At 40.1% G+C, this 13299-nt stretch overlaps 1 protein-coding gene across 11 annotated transcripts in view; it reads right to left on the bottom strand.

The window, feature by feature from the left end:
- Positions 1-13299, bottom strand: part of SYNE1 (spectrin repeat containing nuclear envelope protein 1) — a 551459-nt gene that overhangs the window by 240744 nt on the left and 297416 nt on the right. For all 11 annotated transcript variants that reach the window (XM_089332568.1, XM_070073379.2, XM_070073388.2 and 8 more), the window contains 4 exons: positions 8995-9351; positions 5293-5429; positions 4901-5078; positions 3870-4052 (listed from right to left, as the gene is read on the bottom strand). In XM_089332568.1, the coding sequence (XP_089188694.1) occupies positions 3870-4052; positions 4901-5078; positions 5293-5429; positions 8995-9351 (855 nt within the window). The remainder of the gene's footprint in view (positions 1-3869; positions 4053-4900; positions 5079-5292; positions 5430-8994; positions 9352-13299) is intronic.

Below are 13299 nucleotides of genomic sequence, written 5' to 3'. Positions count from 1 at the left end.
CGTTGGTTCACCCTCCAATGGCCGCCGCGGCCGGCGCGCTGCGGCTGGCGCACCGCGCTGATCCGATGGCAGGAGCCAGGTGCTTTTCCTGGTCTCCCATGGGGTGCAGGGCCCAAGCACCTGGGCCATCCTCCACTGCACTCCCTGGTCACAGCAGAGAGCTGGCCTGGAAGAGGGGCAACCGGGACAGAATCCGGCGCCCCGACCGGGACTAGAACCTGGTGTGCCGGCGCCGCTAGGCGGAGGATTAGCCTAGTGAGCCGCAGTGCCGGCCTCTATGAACTTTTTATGCCTTTTTTTAAGCAAATTTTCCTCTAACTCCCCAGCCCATTTCCAACATCAAACCCATTTCTCAACTCCTAGATCTGCTGTTCAAAGCAGTGGCTACAGACTTAATGATACATTGGGTTGGATTGTGAACTTTTTTTTCTTTCCTTGGTTTGTTAATTTTCATTTGATGCACGCAATCTGTGTCACTACAACTAGATTATAAACTCAGTGAAGAGAAGGGTGTATGACTTATACTTCTTGAGTCACACCGCAATACGATGTAAGAATATAAATCAATGTTAGGAAGCATTTTGTTGATTTGATTAGTGATTGGGACAGGAAGTAGTTTACATGCTTATTATGTTTAAATAGTTTATTTTGAAATAAAAGAATATCAGCAGTGCATGCTTATTACATGAGAAGGCCATAAATCATTTCAAAGACATTGTGTAGGTACTACTAGCTGTGAAATATAATGGATAAAGTTTTATATGGTATCATTTCACCTTAGCAAAATTGTCTACATCAAATCTGATTTTGTTATTTATTTTATTATGTGAATCAACTAAAGGATTTAAAATTTAACAGCACTTTAGGTAGTTTTGTGAATAAAAATGGTTGGCAGAAAAATCAGAGGGTCAACCGTTAATGGATCCTGTAGTAGAATGGCTCAAGCTTTCATCTGTGTCCTGCCCAGGAAAACTAGGATATGGGCATAACCATGTCTTCACATTTACCTTGGCGGGAGACCTGTGAGCTACAGAAATGCTGTGGAAAGTTAAAAGCATCTCACAAATGTCAGATACCAAGGTAATTCCTGGAGTATGATAAAAAAAAAAATGCCTCATAAGGACAGGACTTTTTGTCCTGGTTTACTGTACAATGCATCCTCAAAGCCTAGAATAGTCCTTGGCAAATGGAAGATGTTCAATGAATGTTTATTGAATAAAGAAATTTATAAATGCAAAGTGTTTCCATCTTGTTACTGAAGTTTCTTGGAATCACCAAACTGCAAACTGGGGCAATTGTGATTGGGAATTCAGATCTGCAAAGTGCTTTGAGAAACAGAGTTTTGGGGGCTCAGCCAGAGGTCATCTGGAATCCTTTCCTATGGAGTGCAGTCACAGAACCTAAGCAAGGGGCCTGGAAGATAAGAATGAGGAGAGTGTTATTTTAACTTCCAAAGCTCCTCTTAATCTGAAGATTCTCATGTACTTTGCCCAGGGCTATATAAGCAATCGAATAAATGTTCATTCTACAGGTTTCTCAGTTATTTTTCCCAATCACTTCAATGGCCATCTGCAAACCCTCACAGCCCATATTTTTTGAATTATATATACCTGTATACTTTGAGGCAGCGTACCTGGGTTTGAACTTATCTCCGTCCCTTACCAGCTGTGAAATCTTGACAGATTCTTACCCTTTTTGTGCCTTAATTTCTCCATGTACAAAATACAAATAGGTGAGTTCCTACATCACAGAATGATCATTAAGATTAAATGTGGATTAGTCTAGAACAGTACCCAGTGCTGCTAAGCGGTCACCATCACTCTTACTGCAGCTCTGTCCTCTCTCTTAAGGCTCTTGGTCTTTGGCTCTTGGTTATCTTGCATGCACATAAAATTTGATGTGTATTAAGTGAATACATTTTTATTACCTTCTCTGAAACTACTTTTTCTGTCATATTTATAACTCAGTTTTTGCCATCTTCCAAACTAGAAACTGAGAACTCAAACTTAAGTTCTCTTCATCCCTATGCCTTCATCTAGTTAGTTACAAAATCTTGATGTATTTTTCCTTAAAGGTAACTTCTATATCCTATTAGTATTTTATTAAGTCAGGCCCTGTTTCTGTCATCTGGATCATTATGAAAAGCTCTCTCTGGAATTCCAGCTATGTATTATTTTCCATTTATTCTGTGGTACCAAGTTGGCACATTATCTCCAGCGTAAAAACCTACAGATTCCTCACTTGGCCTTTCTCAGTCAGGTTCTGGAAGATAACTAAGACCTAGTATGCAAAGCATCCATGTGTGTAATGAGTTAATTCCTTTCCTCAGCATCAGGTTCAGTTCCATCCTTGGGAAAACTGTGTCTGGGTTTCAAATAAGGAACCTGGTTGAGGACTAAGGTCATACTGCTTAGAACACAAGACATCTCACTCTCTGGCCCTCATCATCATTTCCAGCTCCTTCATCTCTGTTGCTTTTCTTGCAAAAACCTCACATTAAAGTCAAACTATTCAAAGTCCCAGTTCACAGTTGCCATTCAAGGCTTCCTGACCCTGTGCATTCAATGTCTTCTACCCGAAACTTAAGTGAGCCATGGCAAATTCAAAGGATGCTCGGGCTTCATGTTTCAGTTAACAAGTCTCCTCTCAGGAGACCTTCCTTGACTTTTCTAAATAGTTACATCCTTCAACAAGTGACTGTCACCTGTTGAACATGCCTATCTTATTTTATAGTCATATTTTCCTACACCATCTCTCCTCTAGAAGGCGCACTTCCTGAGGCAACACAAAATACTACTCCACTTTTAGTCCTTCCATAATGTCTGGCACCTGGTAAGCATTATTGTGTATCTGTTCCAAACAGGAAGGAAAGAAGGAGGCAGAGATCAAATAAAAGAGTTGTACCTGTCACGAGGAGGCAGGTTAAGACCACAGACAATTCCTGACCTACTTCCTCTTGGACATTTCTAGAACTAGGAAGTCTTGCAGTCAGGGTTAGGCATAATATATCTGATGGCTAATGTGTCAAACCTTAGGTCACGTTGCACTAATGACTTCTATAGGGTCCAGTGTAAATTTCTAGGCACTGTGAAGCGGATGGCACTCTGCTGAGTGGAGGCCGCCTCCATAATAGAATAGCTACCAACACAAGGGCCAGATCAACAGTCTTGAATTAAGAAACAATTAAAGAGAGATACATTCCTCCTTCTCGATACCAGTCCTCCATTATATTTTCCATTCTGCATTAAATGTTCTTAATCAAATGAAGGACCAATGAAATGCCACGAAGGATTGTTTGAAAAGGTAAAGGTGCTCCTCGTGCCTCTAAAATGTCCTCTAAGAGAAGAGAGGTTGAAAAAATAGATGATGTCAGGAAACAATGCATCGTGGCCGTAATTATTTTATGGTTAATAAATTCTCTGGGGAAGGTGAAATTATATGAGCATTGTCTCTTTGTATATTTAACTCCTAAATGCCTACTATGTGGTATTTATACAAATTATAACTTATCATTCACAGCAGTTTTGTAGCCTTAGGTGTGAATGTTTCTGTTCATTCTCCTAAAGCAGCTTCCAAAGCTGAGGCATTTCAACTGAAGGGTTAAGGGCTAGACTTCAAAGTAAATCGTGTTGGGAGAAGGCATGGCAATTCTGTGATGATAATGCCTAGCATGCAAATGCTGGCAGTTCCTCAGTGACTTCCACATTCTAGTGCCGAGTTATTTCTCACAGTTATTTAGTTGTCCATTTATATTCAGAGGGATGACCAAAGTCAGTGGAAAAGGTCCTTGGATACACTGAAACTGGTTTAACTAAGTAACAAAAAAACAGACAGTGTGCTACACTTTCCTGGCGCTGGCTAAATTGTACCTCTAGGGTAGATTCCTTTTGGTGGAGATTTGAATGAAAATTTTTCCAATCTTCTTTCGCAGCTGCAACCTTGGCTTGTATACCTTCAGCTTTCTCTTTGGTTAAAAGAGTACTCAAAAGTTCTCCTTTAGACAGCATCATGTTCAGTTTGTGTTGTCCATTTTCACTTTCTGACAGAAACTCCTATAAAGAAAAATAAAATCAGGCATGATAAAATTCTCTATTTTAAAATATTTTTCTCACATATTTCTAAATTAAATCAAAGTGAGGGAGGCCAGTGCTGTGGTACAGAAGGTTAAAGCCCTGGCCTGAAGCACCAGCATCCCATATGGGCACCGGTTCTAGTCCTGGCTGCTCCTCTTCTGATCCAGCTCTCTGCTGTGGCCTGGGAAGGCAGTAGAAGAGCCTGCTCCCGCCCAGTGGAGAAACTCCAAGCATAAGCCCTTATACATAATTTTCTCTGTGCATATGATTGCTGAAAACTACTCATACTTCATAACTACACTCAGGACAGCTAGTCCAACTATGAACAGTAATTTCCATAACTGTGCCTAAAAATGATAGACTTGAAGGTGCTGTGTGGAATAGCTCCATGAAGATTCAGTTAGCTGAAGAAATCAAAACCCAAATGAAAAAACAGAAAACACACCTGCAACTCTGAGTATTTTACATACCCATCAGTTCTGTGACCTCACTCAGATTCTTTACACTGTGTGTATACCAGGAAGACTAACCTTATGGTTATTGTGCAAATTAAATGAGAAAATCCATGTAGAATGCTCAGGCACAATACTTGTCAAATAGAAAGAGCTTTCATTATTTCCTCAATCCCTGTTAATATATTAAAGTAGCATGCAGTCATATAAATGGATTAGTTTATCTTCACTTACACAATAATTTCAAGCAGGGATTTAGTGGAAATTTGAGCTTCTTAAGCAAAACTTGAATATGGAATGCACTTATACAAACACCGAGTCACATTTTTAATCCACTTCAACACCATTATTAGAGTGACTTGATAGCACTGTTACCTGAATTTTCTGAAGACTTGTTGAAACTTCACTAATATTTTGAGGTATATCAAAACATTTGGCAGTAGTGATTCTTGCATTAACCATCCACTGCTGGAAATCCCTAAAGGCTTTCCGAAACCTTTGCTGTAAAATCTGTTCTTTATTCTGGCAGCCTTTTGATGCTTGCAAGCAAAGACTGAAAAAGTGTTTTGAGAATTTAATGGAAGAAGAAAAAAGAAAAAATTAATCAAAATAATGTTTCACAAGTCAACAGTTCCCCAAATACATTCTTATCTCATTTACATATTTAATACTTAATGCATATTATTGAAAACATACCCTAAAATAAATAAACCTGTAGCTTCTAATTTCTGTGAAAATATTCTGACTACCACATGGTCTGTGCTCACCAGTTGTATTCTTTAATCAAGCCTGAAACTCTTCCACTGTATGTACTCAAGTCTCTGGAAAATCGACAAAGTTCATTCAGCTGAGACTTGAGATTGTCTGTCCTTGGCTCTGCTTTTTGTAGAGCATCCAGAATTTCCTGTTATGATACAAGACAGAGCATCAAGCATTTAGATTGAGTGATTTCTCACCATGCCTGCATAAATCATATAAATTATTAATGAGGAAGGAATCACTACAGTAGATTTAGTAGAGAAATGAGGCCTAGTTTCAGAATTCCCCATGGCAAATCAAAGCATCTGCTGGATAAACACTCCTGCATCAAATACTGTAGAACAGTCAAATGATTAAATGGCCAAATGACTTAAAATAGGACGAGAAAAATAGAAAATAGCCTACATTTTAAAAAAGAGTCAAAACATTACACTAAGTCATCAAGATGAAAGTATTTGATAAAAGTAAAGAGAAATCATTTCAAAGAATAGTAACACTTATTTTGTATTTTTATATATGTATATATACATATACATATATATATATATAACAAGTGATTTTATGCAGCACACAAAGTATACTTTGACAAGAACGGTTTATTGTAAGCCACAGGTCTTTGTCAGTAATTCATTTCATAATTTCATTCATACAAATACTTCCTAAATGTCTACTGTGTGTCAGCATTTTGCAGGACTGTGGGACTCCCCAGGAGATGACACGCACGATTCTTGTTCCTGAGGTGGTTACAATTTAGCAGATGAGAGAGACACATGAATGAATTGTTACTGCACTGTGTATTCCTAACTCCAAATAAAGTTTATGTCTGGACAAGTACACTTTTGAAATTGAAGCCATGGTCACCTGAGTTACATAAGGTGCTTTACAATCCGAGCATTCTGTGCAGGGAATAAATGATATCGTGAGTGACAATACTTAGCACAATTCCTGTGCACTGAATACTCCCTGATTAGGATGACCACCAGGAACATGACTCCCAGATATCCAAACGGAACTGTGCACACAGTGAAATCACCAAAGCACAGCAATAAATTAAGTACATACAAAAAGATGAGTGATGGCTTGAATAGTTGCTGGAGTTACTATTATTATTCTCAGAGATATGCATCAAGAGGTGACCCAGATTTGTAGAGAATCCACATCCCTCAACAAACCAGGTCTGTGCTTCAGCCCTCACCCTGGTAGATGGCACTGCTGTCCTGATGGAAACTGTAGGACTAAGCACCACCTGGGCCTCTCCCTTTGGTTTCCCCTCTCACTCCTTGCAGGGACACCCCGGTCCGGGATTCTGTCTCAGCTCCTTTAATCACATATGCCTTAGCCTCTGCATATTGATCCTCACAGACCTTTGTGCTTTTATCATTTCTTTCTGGAATGACCCAATATCCTTCCAATTTGACTCCTCTTTTGTATTTTCCTCTCCTGAATTTTTTTTATTGTATCTTGGTGTTGTTCCTTGACTGCACCTATGTGGTCCAGATGTAACCATTCCTCCAAGTTCAGCTCAAATCACGGATGCATCCTTCCCGCCTCTCAGGGCCTCTCATCAGAGGTCACCCCAGCACCTTGTGGGCATTTGCCACAAGCTGCATCCCCAGGGATTTCATGATCCGGTTTGTGTGATCTGGACATCAGGGTGGGTGGTCTCCTGGTCTGCCCATTCTTTGTTTACCAAATTCATAAATAAAAACTAGACTGTTTCTTTCCAAAATTCCAAATGCTAAACCAGACACAACTGTGTTTCATGAACTTCCCGAAACGTGAAAATATTGAGATTCAAATCAATCACATAAAGTTGGGTGACAAAAGTGAAAAACTTTTGATTAAAACTTTGCATTTTAAAAATTTTCATAACTTCATCCTAAGTTAAAGCATTTTACATCACATTATATACTCATCCTCCTTAAAATAATTGTTAAATTTCCAATAGTAAGCCTAAAGAACATTGAGATAAATGAGTTTTGCAAACATGGTAAATAGGTTTTCTTACAATGTCATGTTATATGTTTATAGATCATTTGTACATTTTAAAAGATTTCTTGTATACCATTATTTAATTTCAGAAAATATATACTTATGAATATTTGTGATTATGGCGATTGCTGACAATGACAAGGCCTCTCTAACAACAGAGCAATGCCAAAAGAATCCTAGCAAATCCATTTTGTAAACGTTTTTCTACATACTCTCTGTAATTAAAATAAAAGGGATCATCAAAAAGTTCACATAAAAATGTGTATTATCAAAAAAGTATGCATGGGTTTTAAAATTTTTTGGCCCCAAACTTACCTTTTAATTTTATTTCTCCGTGAACATTGTTGAAGCTTCTTTGTATTGTACTCGTTTTGAGGTAAAATGCCATTTTACCTCTGGTAGTAACAGAGGCAGCGCAGTATTGCCCTCAAAAGAACTGGCCCTGCAGCCAGGTCTGGTGGTGTACCTAAGCATAGGCCCATTCGCTTTCCAAAGTTAACATAACTTGTTACTATTTTATTATCACGTGTGTTTTCATAGGCCTCAGATATTATTTTCAATAATAATATCAATATAAGAATAAAAACAGAATAATAATATAATCTAGGTACAATCAAATCTTTTTTAAATTTCGTTTATATAAATGGAATGGAAAGACTAGGAAAGAAAAAGAACCAAAACAGCACAATTCATTTGTTTCATAAACTGCACTTGGCTTATCCAAACAGACTTGCACAGAATAATCACCAACTTCCTTGCCCTGACTTACAGAACTGATTTGCATGATTTGCGTGCTTTATTCTGGCTTATTAACAAAACCCCAAACTTAGAAACATTACAAATGAAGCAGCATGAAGACAGGATTATACAATTTTATTTTATAGTGTGCTATCTTTGTATCAAAGAGCTGTAAACCAAGGCAATGCTGGAAATGCTACATGACCTGCTTATTGGCTGGAGCTATTTTGAAATGATCATAACATAAATAGAAGCAGAGTTTACGAAACTTCCTTTTAAGGACATCCGTGAGTCAGAGCCTGGTAAAACTGCAGACACTGAAAAGACTTTCAAATATACGATTTCACAGGAAAAGAAAGAAGAGGATTTTAAGCTTCTCCCTGTCTTGCGTTCTTGCTGTCTGAAAGGGCTTTCATTAGTTTAAAAAAAAAAAAAAATAGTCCCAGAGGACAACCGGCAAAGCTGACGTAGGAGCTGAGTTAACGGGGCTAACTCACGAACAGCTGTCAAAACCGCACACAGGAGAGCTAATCAGGGCGAAAAGTGCTTGGCGTGCTTTAGGAGACCACCAAATGCATTTGTCAAAGCTGTACATTCGACACTTCACTGAAATAGTTAACTGGCAAGAAGACCGCGATGACTCTCGGTCTATTTATGCCTCTGCCCACAGGCCAGTTTTCAGACTCTGTCTGAATACAGCCTTGCAAACTCTGACACCAAACACCATAAGAACGAAAGTATTGCGTCCCACTGTGGAGAAATGCTGCCTACGGCAAATAACTGCTTCTCCCCCATGTGTTAATTTTTACAAAAGCTTCACTTCAGACGAAAAGAAAAAGTTTGTTCTTATTCTTCTTAGTCTGAATGTTGCATGTTTTTAGTTAGCAAGAATTTTTTGCAGCCAAAAAAAAAAAAAAAAAAAAAAAAACAGAAGAAAAGTTTTTCAGCATAGGCATCAACAGAGCAAGAAGCCAACTTACTTGTTCTTTGTGCCAGCATTCCACTATCTCCTTATCCGTGTTCTTGCCTTCCAGGAGGCTTAGCTGTTGAGCCCAGGTTTTCAGGAGGGCATCGAATTGTTCCAGGGCCTGCTCCAGCTGAGCCACCTGGCCAGAGAACTCCTGCTCGCACAGGGCCATCTGGCTGACCAGGTTCTCCAGGCTGCTCTGCGTGTGGAACACACTGTCTTCCCACTGCTTCCAGTCGGCGCGCAGGGCCTGCATCTCCGTGTGCATGAGCGCACACCCACTGGCAGCTGTGTTCTGTTTCACTTCAGGGGCCAGCGACTCCACTCTGCTTAGGCGGCCGGCACCGATCTCTCTGGAATCTATCAGCTCCTGTAATGGAATATCGCCATGGTAACCAAGGAGGCCTTGCTCTGAGTCACTAGGACAGCACATTTCCAACTGGGAGCAGAGGGGGCTCCCGTCCTGCTAGGCATTCAGAGCGGGCGAGTGTGCCACAAGGAACAAGATTCAGTTCCCAAGTTTTACTAACAGGGAATTAGCACCACGAATGCTCAGGCTTGTGGGAAAACAACTTGAGAATCTGAAATATCCTGAAACAGATTAAGCAGGCATGCTGAACTCTGGTATTGCTGGAATATGTGGAAGTGTTTTGATAGTGGCTTCAGTATTTCCCAGTGGTGTGTCACTGCAGTACATAAGCAACTGCACACTCCCCATAAGTGCACACACACGTGAGGAAGCTGCAGAACTGGGTTCTGCTCATGGTCTGCACTCAGTTTCAGGCTCCTCCACAAATGGTGGCTCCCTTCTCTTCTGTCAGGAATCTGGCTGATCCGGCACGACAAAAGAATGAGTGCCTCGCCAGGACTCCATTACCTTAGCTAAACATTTTTATCATGGTTAAATGAAGAATTCATGACTCATAATCAAAAATTTCAATGACCTCTAGCTTGTGTTCATTTACTACTATTTTTTACATTAAAAAAAAAATCACTAGGTGAACTAGCATTGCAGTGTAGTGGATTAAGCCACAATCCACATTGCCGGCATCCCCACTGCTCCCTGCTACTGCGCCTAGGAAAGTAGCGGAAGATGGCCCAAATACTTGGACCCCTGCCATCCATATGGGAGACCTGCGTGGAGTTCCTGGCTCCTGGCTTTGGTCTGGGCCAGCACTGGCCATTGTTGCCATTTGAGGAGTGAGGCAGCAGACAGAAGAGCTCTCTATTTCTGTCTCTGTGACTCTGCCTTTCAAATAAATACATTAAAAAAAAAAAAAAAAAAAACCCTAGGGGCCGGCGCTGTGGCATAGCTGGTAGAGCTGCTACCTGTGGTGCCAGCATCCCATATGAGCACTGGTTCGAGTCCTGGCTGTTCCACTTCTGATCCAGCTCTCTGCTATGGCCTGGGAAAGCCATGGAGGATGGCCCAAGTGCTTGGGCCCCTGCACCCATGTGGGAGACTGAGAAGCAGCTCCTGGCTCCCAGCTTTTAATTGGCCCAGCTCTGGCCATTTTGGCCATTTAGGGAGTGGGCCACTGCTTCTTTTTTCTTCTCTGTAACTCTGCCTTTCAAATAATAAATCTTAAAACACCAGAAATTCAACAAGTTAGCTAGTTTTTCATCTTTTTTTAAAAAATAATTTGAAAAGCAGAATTACAGACAGAGTGGGAAGAGACAGAGTAGTCTTCCATCAGCTATTTCACTTTCCAGGGTTGAGCCAAGCCAGAGTCAGGAGCTTCATCCAGGTCTCCCATGTTGGTGGCAGGGACCCAAACCCTTGGGCCATCTTCTACTGCTTTCTCTAGGCCATTAGCAGGAAGCTGGAACAGAAATGGAGCAGCTGGAACACAAACTGGCACCCATATAGGATGTCAATATTGTAGACGGTGGCTTTACCCTCTATTCTACAACTTATGCCTTGTTAAACAGTTACAATAGTGGCAAATTTTCTGAGAATAGATTATTTTACTGAAAGTTTTCTTGTGAAATCATCTGGAATTTATCTATCTTCATATATATGAAAAATATATACACACACACACACATATTATTGCTGAGACCAGGATGTTGTTAGTATCAACACAAATTTATGACTTCATTCCTGGATCAAATAAAAGAAAAACTTCAAGAAGAAAAATCAATTCCAAATTAATAACAAAAACTTGGATGTTAAATACAATATATGTTTTAATGTTTTTCTAAGTACAGGGTATGTGTTAACTTGTCTTTACAATATTGTTTCAATTAGCTTGAAATAGATACATCTTCTTACAACTATACAAAATAGAGCTACTTTTTAATACAGATTACTTGGAAATATTTCATTATGTAGTAGGCCAAACTATAACCACACATAACTAGTATTTAGTACTCTATTTAACCTTTACTCAACAGAATCCTTAAAAAATATGTCTGTTTTCCAGTACACATAGCAATTAATAACTTGATAAAGGAAAATGATAACTTCTTTATGCAATGTCCAACTAACAGAGTAAGTACTCATATAATTTGCCTGAATAATTTCAAATTTGGAATTCAGAGGGCATCAACTGTTGAGAAATTAGTTTCTCCAAATACTCTCGTGCATTATCCCAGTTCACTTTGACATGGGACATTTCAATCTTTATGATCACTAATTCCACTCATCCAGATTTTTAACCAGGACAGAATCATGGTAAAGTGTTTTCAAATGACTTTCACATATATGTTCTTGCCTTTATATGTTCTATAAGGATATTGTATACACATACATGTGTGATGTATGTGGGCATGTAAAGTACTCATTTTGCTTTAAACTGGCTTCTCCGCAGTTGCTCTTGGGGATGGGGGTGGGAATCGTATTGAAGGTAGAGGCGGCACTTTGTTGAATTCCTGCAGGTTTCCTCCTTACACACCAGCCCACATGACAGCCTGGCCTGAGCTTCTAAGGGGCAGCCTCTAACAGGCCTCACTTTGTCTTTTCTCCTTCCTATATCCCAGCTCCTTTCTGGCAATTGATTGTCCTGTAGTTTCTGCCTTTTTGGAAGCATTTTTGTAAAAAGCTCTTCCCAAAATAAAAATTAAAAAATAAAAAAAGAGCATCTGGATCCCAGGAAGCAGCCTTGGTAAAACAATTCTTTTGCTTTCTCATATTGACATTTCAAAGGTTGGTGCATTCTGGCTATCTCCTGTCCTCACCTGCCATCCACAGGTGTAGTCTGGCTTCACACCCTCCTGTGCTGTGCAATGGCTCTCAGCGTAACAGTCAAATCCAGGGGCATCCTTCATTCTTCTTCCTTCTGTACTGCAGGGGAGGCTGCCTTCTCCACCCCAGGCCTCAATGGCTCCACCTCTTCTAGGTCTTATTACAGCTCCTATCCTTTTGCTTTCTCCCTTTCAACTCCTCTTCTTCTGGGGCTCCATGAATATTGGGAGCACCTAGGTTTCAGCCCTGTGCGTGTTGTCTGCTTTACATATAGGTCTTATCTACTCTAGTGCATTCATTGACAATTCATATGCTAGTCATATCCAACTCCGTCTTCAATCCCACTTTCTAGCCTGAAATTTGGATGCAAATATTCAACTGCCCCCTGACATTATTTACCACCACTCGGAAGTTCAAACGTGATGTCTGTCCTTGCATTCTTCATATTTCCTCTCTATACCTCAGTTCCTGTGCACACTCTTAATCTCCTCAAGAGGTGATACACACTGTAGATGAGGACGTGATCATCAACCTTGATAGTCAGTTAATCATTCCCATGGCAAATCAAGATTTTTTTTTTTTAATTTAAAAGCAAGATTTATTTAAGTCAGAGACCTCTAGCCACAGTGACCTGGTGGGGGAGGCCAAGAGAGGCAAAACCCAAAGGGGTGGTGGTAGTGGGGTTTTTAAGCACAATTTTGGGGAAGGAAAAAAAAATCAGTACAAGGTGGGGACAAACCCATCCAAAGACCTTATCTGCTCTTATTGCGTATGTGCTATGTGTCAGGGGTGATGCTAAATATGTCATGTGCATGGTGTAATTTAGTACTTGAAATAACTCTGTGAGACAGGTTCTAAATTGTGTTTCTCTTGGTTGGTTGTTATGAATTAAGAGGTTTGAGGATCTTAAGTAACTCACCCAAAGACATAACCAGAAAACCAGGAGACGATGGTGCGTGTCTGATTCTCAAGCCTGAATCTAGACACAGAGGGGGCTCCCACCACATGAATGTATTATTTTATAAATGTCAGTTTGTGCATCACTGTTCGCCAATGGACTATGAGTTCCATAGTGGGATGCATAACCATGGTTGGAAAAAATGGAGAGAGAGGTGGAAGAATAAATTGGAA

Source organism: Oryctolagus cuniculus, chromosome 5 (genome assembly GCF_051225735.1).
Source record: "Oryctolagus cuniculus isolate XC-2025 breed Fujian yellow rabbit chromosome 5, ASM5122573v1, whole genome shotgun sequence".
Lineage (NCBI taxonomy): Eukaryota > Metazoa > Chordata > Mammalia > Lagomorpha > Leporidae > Oryctolagus > Oryctolagus cuniculus.
Note: the sequence above shows the minus strand (reverse complement) of the source record. Positions and strands in the feature narration are given on the sequence as shown.